Below are 8,144 nucleotides of genomic sequence, written 5' to 3'. Positions count from 1 at the left end.
AAATGCGATAGTTATAAACAAATTAAAAAATGGGCACTTTTCTTGTTTTTTTGCAATAACTTTTTTGTTTATTATCCGATTTTAATTTAACAAGTCTCATTTTGTAGATAATTTTACTCCCTATAAGCTGTCTATGCGTCACTTTTCGCTAAAATTGATGGTTTTCTCTGCAAAGTGAAAAAACTGTTTTCCTCACTTATTTGTTTAAATAGAAAAGTTAGCTAATAAAAGTTTCTGACTCACGAGATGAAAGATGTCTTGTATTATATTTCTTTAGACAATTTTACAATAATCTCGCGGATAGGACTTTTTTCGAGTTTCTCTTTTATTTTCGCTAATTTTCCTAGTGTAGGGTAGTTTGAAAGGTAGAAATGGTAAAAATGAAGATAAAAACGAGACAAAAAATATAAAAATGAAATATGTAAACCCTTATTCCAAAAAATCACTCGGGGCTTAATGTTTGACCAATTTTTTTCCTTAGGGCCTTGTGATCAAAAAAGTAGAATAGTTCTTGCTTAGACAATAATAATTTAACACATCAAACTCACTACCATATACTATTGATGAAAATAATTGGTTTTTGTCATATAAAATTTTTGTTATTTCGTGTTTCATGGAAAGTTACTGTTAACATTTTTAAAAAATTGTTTAAATTTTTATAATAAAATTTCAGTGGATTTTCATGTTTTTTTTAAACTTCAATTATCTCAAGGCCAGTCTTGAGATTTAAAAAATGGTTAAGTTTTTTGTGGATTTTTTAACTTCGATTGTCTCAAGACTAGTAAACTTTATGAACATATTATTGGATACCTATTTTGCCACAAATTGATTGGGAATTCTGTAAACAACATTCGAATTCAAAAAATATAACATAATATAATATTACATAATATAACAGTGTATAATAATAATAAATATGAATAAAATTTTGAATAAATACCTTGTAATTCCTTCCGGAAATATGGATAAAATTATTTTTGACAAACCCTAATTATTATTTTCATCAATCACGACAGTGTAGTTTGACTAAGCTTATATGTGTAATTAATGTTCTTTTGTATTTTTTTACTGGAAAAAAAAGATAAAACAACAACATGCCACAAATTGTTCCAAGACGTTTCTTTATTAAAATAATTTCAAAGTTCACAAAATAATTACAATTTTTTTTTTAAGTAATAGAAAGAAATTGAACATTTTTCGGTTGATTAAAATAACAATAACAGTAATTAATTTTCTTCTATCGATTTAGAAAAAACGCATTTGTCTACAAAAAATATATACTGATTTTTCTGTTTCAGGATTCTGAAGCTTCGGTTGCTTTACCTAAAAGTAAAAAAATTATAATTAGGGAAAATATTATAATTAGAGAAAAAAACATTAAAAACTTATCTGAGAATATAGAAACAAATGCAGCAACAGTCAGTAATAAAAAAAATAAAAATATATGTGTATTCTGTGAAGATAAAGTTTTAAATTTTGCGAGGCATTTAGAAAGAAATCATCACTTAGAAATAGATGTTCAGCGGATGTTAACTTTTCCTAAAGGTAGCAAACAAAGAAAGGATATGTTAACTTCTTTAAGAAAAAAGGGAAACTATCTAGGTGAAAGCAAAAATGGCAAACCTATGCGAAAAAATTTAAATTCAAATTACTTACCTTGTCCATATTGCATGGGCTTCTATTCGTCGAAAAATTTATGGAAACAACGTAAAATTTGTAAAGAAGCCCCAAAGTCTTCCAACGGATCTTCACTAGCTGAGGGACAGAATTTCCTTCTTCGTTACCTGAAAATAGATTCTAGACTTAGAGAAACTGTTTTTCCACGAATGAGGGGTGATCATATTTCAATGGTTGCAAAAAAAGATCATCTTATTTGTAGTTTTGCGGCACGATACATAAAAATTCATCGAGAGCAACATTGCGTTAATGTCGCTTCTAGAAAAATGCGCGAATTAGCTAAGCTTTTAATTGAATTAAAAAAACTAGATGTTAATATAACAAATTTATTTGAAGCTTTAAAACCCAATTATTATGATCTTCTCGTAAGTGCTACCAAAATAGTCGCGAAATATAATGCAGGAGAAGAATATTATGAATCTCCAACATATGCCATTAATATGGGAACAACATTAAAACAAAGCTGTGATATCGCTGTTAAAGACATTTTGAGACGTAAACATTCTTTTGGTACAATGTCTGCAGCTGAATCAGAAGAAGAATTGAAAACTACTATTAAATGAATTGAAGCCCACTGGAAATATGATATATCAAGTCAAGCTAATAACGATTTGAATGTTAAAAAGTGGAATAAAATAACTTTAGTGCCTTTAGCTACTGACTTAAAATTGCTAAAAGAATATCTACTTAAAAAGGCGGAGGAAGCTATAAACTGCTTGAACCAAGATGGGAGTAATAGAAACGCGTACATTATTTTACTGGAAACTGTTTTTTGTCGAACAATACTTCTTAACAGAAGGCGACCTGGCGAATTACAGCGATTTTTATTACATACCTACCAATGTTCTCTAGTAAATGATGATCCAACAACATACGAGGAATTTTCAGAAGCTGTTTCTGACGTTGAGAAATTTCTAATGAATCATTTTAAGCGTATTGTTATTCGCGGCAAAAGAGGAAGAGGGGTCCCAGTATTATTTTCCAAAGACGTTCAAAATCATATAAAAATTTTGATGTCTCTTAGGGCAGACATCACTCAAAAGCCAAACTTATACCTATTTGGAAATCCAAGCACCAAGAACCCTATTTATGGATACAAAATTTTAAGAAAATATGCAGTAGCTTGTGGAGCTAAAAATCCAGATGCTTTAACATGTACTAGATTAAGAAAGCATTTGGCTACTCTTACGCAACTTTTTCATTTAACAGAAAATGATATGGAACAGCTATCGTCGTTTATGGGTCACACACTTGGAGTACACAGGTCATCATATAGATTGCCCGATGATGTATAGACGGCGAAAATATCTAAATTATTGCTCTTAATGGAAAAAGGAGAGGCATGTCAGTTTAAAGGAAAAACTCTTGATGATATCAACATAAATATAGACGAAAATTTATTAGATATGGAACATAACAATAATGATACAGAATTGTTAGAAGCAAAAAATAATAATGAAGATTAAGATGATCTTTTAGCTGAAACAATTCAGGCCGCACAAAACTCAAATTTACCTGACTTGAATAAAGATTCAACTATTGAAAAGAAAACAAAATTTAAAGAATAATTTTGATCCAATGGACGGAAGCCCAGAAAAAATTGTACTCCATTACTTTAAAGAGAATATTAAAGCCCGTAAACCCCTTAAGAGATCAGAGTGTGAAGACCTGAAGAAGAAACATCAAGAAAAATAAAAGTTTTCATCCAAAATCAGTACACTAAAAAATGACTTGAAAAGTCAAAATGTTTTAATTAAGATTATAAATTTTAATCTTTAGATTGTTTTTGAACTTTTTTGGACTATATTAGAATAATATTTTATTTTTTATCGAATACTGATCACATACTTACTTTCTGATTAATAGCATTCCAATAAATTTGAAATAATAATTTTGAAGTTTCTCTGATACCACCTGAAAGCAAGAAATAATTTAAAATAAAATTTTTTACATCAGCTTATAACTAGGTATAGTTTAAAAAACTGACAAAATACTTTCTGAGATTTTTTGGTTTAGATTACTATTTAAAAACTTTAGCTAAGAATGTGTACTTACTCCAGTCTTCAATAGATAATTAATACGAATAAAAAATAGTTAAACTAGTTAAAAAAGTTACTTACCATTTTTCTTCCAGACTTCTTCTAAGAATGTGCCAGCTTACATAAATGACTGTACACCCTAGACCTGCCTATATAGTGTGTCTACTGGGTAATATCAGAAACTTTTTGTTATTAAATTTATGAAAAAAATAATATTCTATAAAAAGTTCTGCCTTCTAAAACAAATTAAAAATATTAAACTTCAAATTTGATGAAATGTATACAGGGCAATTATTTTAATAATAGTGTTACATACCACAAAAATGTAAGATACAATCTGTAAGCAGTCAACTTATCTGAAGTAGGCTGTGAAAAACTATTGTCAATTTATTTTACACATCATTACAATTATTTTCATAAATTATTTGGAGTATTAATATATAGGGTGCGGCAGACAAACTTTTCTTTTGCGACAATAAAAAGAAAATTAAAAAAGTTTGATAGAAAAATTATAGAATTTTTTTTCTAGTAGGTAATTAATAATAACTTAATTTCGAACTTCTCATGGTGTTATTATTCACTAGCAAAAAGCAATTTTTTATTGTATTGTTATTTCTTTTCAACTTTGAAACTCCACATAATGTTAGAAACAATTGTAATTATGTGTAAAATAAATTGTCACTAGTTTTTCACAATCCACTTGGTTAAGTTGACCATATTTTACATTTTGTGGCAGCTAACACAATGTTAATCTTACTCGAAAACGGTGCAATTTGTCGAAGTGAACAAGAGCACCTCTATTTTTTAAAATTTATCATTTTCTTGGTCAAACTACGAAAAACTTGAGATGCATAAAGCTTAGAGCAATATTTATCCCAAGCTTTCCAGTAGGGCACGTATATGACTACTTATACGAAATTATTTAATAATAATTTATTATATTTTATTATATTTAATATATTATTTTATTATTATATTATACATTGTATGTACCGTTATTTTATTTATTATATTTTATCATATTATATTTAATTTAATAATTTATAATGTTCTAATGAATATTCAGAACGATTCACAACTTAATGGTAATACTCAGTTTTAAACTTCATTGTTTTATTTCTAACAGTTTTGAAAATATTTGAGGCGTTTCCCGGCCTACATTTATATAACCTTTTTTTCTTATTTTTGGTCATAGAATGCGCCGGTAAATTATTGCAGGCTAATTTCGGTACACTCTGTAGTTGTTTTAGACGCAGTAACTTTTTATGAAAAATTAATTTTTTCATGAATTTAATTATAAAAAAAGAACTTAATTAGGTGCACCGTATATCTNATTGAATTAAAAAAACTAGATGTTAATATAACAAATTTATTTGAAGCTTTAAAACCCAATTATTATGATCTTCTCGTAAGTGCTACCAAAATAGTCGCGAAATATAATGCAGGAGAAGAATATTATGAATCTCCAACATATGCCATTAATATGGGAACATTAAAACAAAGCTGTGATATCGCTGTTAAAGACATTTTGAGACGTAAACATTCTTTTGGTACAATGTCTGCAGCTGAATCAGAAGAAGAATTGAAAACTACTATTAAATTAATTGAAGCCCACTGGAAATATGATATATCAAGTCAAGCTAATAACGATTTGAATGTTAAAAAGTGGAATAAAATAACTTTAGTGCCTTTAGCTACTGACTTAAAATTGCTAAAAGAATATCTACTTAAAAAGGCGGAGGAAGCTATAAACTGCTTGAACCAAGATGGGAGTAATAGAAACGCGTACATTATTTTACTGGAAACTGTTTTTTGTCGAACAATACTTCTTAACAGAAGGCGACCTGGCGAATTACAGCGATTTTTATTACATACCTACCAATGTTCTCTAGTAAATGATGATCCAACAACATACGAGGAATTTTCAGAAGCTGTTTCTGACGTTGAGAAATTTCTAATGAATCATTTTAAGCGTATTGTTATTCGCGGCAAAAGAGGAAGAGGGGTCCCAGTATTATTTTCCAAAGACGTTCAAAATCATATAAAAATTTTGATGTCTCTTAGGGCAGACATCACTCAAAAGCCAAACTTATACCTATTTGGAAATCCAAGCACCAAGAACCCTATTTATGGATACAAAATTTTAAGAAAATATGCAGTAGCTTGTGGAGCTAAAAATCCAGATGCTTTAACATGTACTAGATTAAGAAAGCATTTGGCTACTCTTACGCAACTTTTTCATTTAACAGAAAATGATATGGAACAGCTATCGTCGTTTATGGGTCACACACTTGGAGTACACAGGTCATCATATAGATTGCCCGATGATGTATATCAGACGGCGAAAATATCTAAATTATTGCTCTTAATGGAAAAAGGAGAGGCAGGTCAGTTTAAAGGAAAAACTCTTGATGATATCAATATAAATATAGACGAAGATCTCTTAGATATGGAACATAATAATAATGATACAGAATTGTTAGAAGCAAAAGATAATAATGAAGATTTAGATGATCTTTTAGCTGAAACAATTCAGGCCGCAAAAAACTCAAATTTACCTGACTTGAATAAAGAATCAACTATTGAAAAGAAAACAAAATTTAAAAAAAGAATTTTGATCCCATGGACGGAAGCCCAGAAAAAAATTGTACTCCATTACTTTAAAGAGAATATTAAAGCCCATAAACCGCCTAAGAGATCAGAGTGTGAAGACCTGAAGAAGAAACATCAAGACTTATTAAAAAATAAAGATTGGCAAAAAATAAAAGTATTCATCCAAAATCAGTACACTAAAAAATGACTCGAAAAGTCAAAATGTTTTAATTAAGATTATAAATTTTAATCTTTAGATTGTTTTTGAACTTTTTTGCACTATATTAAAATAACATTTTATTTTTTATTGAATACTGTTCACATACTTACTTTCTGATTTCCAATAAAAATAATTCCAATAAATTCCAATAAATTTGAAATAATAATTTTGAAGTTTCTCTGATGTCACCTGAAAGTAAGAAATAATTAAATTAAAATTTTTGATCTTGATTAGGTAAGTACTCACCTTAAAAAACTGACGTAATAATCTCTCAATTTTGAAGTCTCTGATACCACCTGAAAGAAAGAAATAATTTAAAATAATATTTTTTAGATCATCTTATGACTTGGTACTCACCTTAAAAAACTGACGTAATAATCTCTGAATTTTTAAGTTTCTCTGATACCACCTAAAAGCAAGAAATAATTTAAAATAAAATTTTTTAGATCATCTTAACTAGGTATAACCTAAAAAACTGACAAAATACTTTCTGAGATTTTTTGGTTTAGATTACTATTTAAAAACTTTAGCTAAGAATGTGTACTTACTCCAGTCTTTAAGATTTTTCTGCTTAGAGAATATGTAAAATAGATAATTAATACGAATAAAAAATTGTTAAACTAGTTAAAAAAAATTACTTACCATTTTTCTTCCAGACTTCTAAGAATGTGCCAGCTTACATAAATGGCTGTACACCCTCCACCTGCCTATACAGTGTGTTTACTGGGTACATACCAGAAACTTTTTGTTATTAAATTTATGAAAAAAATAATATTCTATAAAAAGTTCTGCCTTCTAAAACAAATTAAAAATATTAAACTTCAAATTTGATGAAATGTATACAGGGCAATTATTTTAATAATAGTGTTACATACCACAAAAATGTAAGATACAATCTGTAAGCAGTCAACTTATCTGAAGTAGGCTGTGAAAAACTGTTGTCAATTTATTTTACACATCATTACAATTGTTATCAAAAATTATTTGGAAATGATGAGCAAAAAATTCAGGGGATAATTCTAGACCGAAAATAAATGCTACCTCTTTCACATTTTCTCCAAAACTGATTATTAACGGAGTTACAGGGTGTCAAAATTAAATTTTATTTGCAGTTTTATTGCAGTACCTTTTGCCACACTCATAATATTTTGACGAAATTACGTATATGGGAGTTTTTCGTGATGAGGATTAAGAATTTGCCCACCGTTTTTTCGCATTTTGTAGAAATTGCCACATACGAGCCTTTATTTTGATTTGAATGGTTCCAACTTTTTTGTGCTACAGATAGTAATTTTTGTGAACATTTGTTGTTACCCTGATGATGGTTAATGATAAATAATAAAAAATAACGCCCTCAACAAATAAACCTACCTACTAACAAAATCATAAGGTTAAAATACATAAGTTACTAGAACAATACAAATACAAATTATACATTCAAATCAAATGTTCAAAGTGACGTCCTTCCTCTTCAATGCATAAATTAATTCTGTTTCTTCTTAAAAAATTCCGACGAGCTCTATGGAATATTCCTTCCTTTTGCTTAATTACCTCACAATTAGCAACAATTCCTTCTCTCAGTTCATCGACGCTATTCACAGGTGTCCTGTATACAA

The 8,144-nt window shown here is 28.6% G+C and overlaps 1 protein-coding gene across 1 annotated transcript; it reads left to right on the top strand.

Moving 5' to 3' along the window:
- The first annotated feature begins 5,401 nt into the window (after positions 1–5,401).
- LOC111692412 lies at positions 5,402–6,516 on the top strand. The gene has a single exon (XM_023456416.1). The coding sequence runs from the start codon at positions 5,674–5,676 to the stop codon at positions 6,514–6,516; it is 843 nt and encodes a 280-aa protein (XP_023312184.1). The 5' UTR covers positions 5,402–5,673.
- The last annotated feature ends 1,628 nt before the right edge of the window (positions 6,517–8,144 follow it).

The sequence above is a fragment of the Anoplophora glabripennis genome, unplaced genomic scaffold (genome assembly GCF_000390285.2).
Source record: "Anoplophora glabripennis isolate ALB-LARVAE unplaced genomic scaffold, Agla_2.0 scaffold1489, whole genome shotgun sequence".
Classification (NCBI taxonomy): Eukaryota; Metazoa; Arthropoda; class Insecta; order Coleoptera; family Cerambycidae; genus Anoplophora; species Anoplophora glabripennis.
This window is presented reverse-complemented; position numbering and strand designations above follow the sequence as displayed.

Coding starts and splice junctions, on each gene's coding strand:
- LOC111692412 (XM_023456416.1), top strand. CDS start 5,674: ATGAATCATTTTAAGCGTATTGTTATTCGCGGCAAAAGAGGAAGAGGG.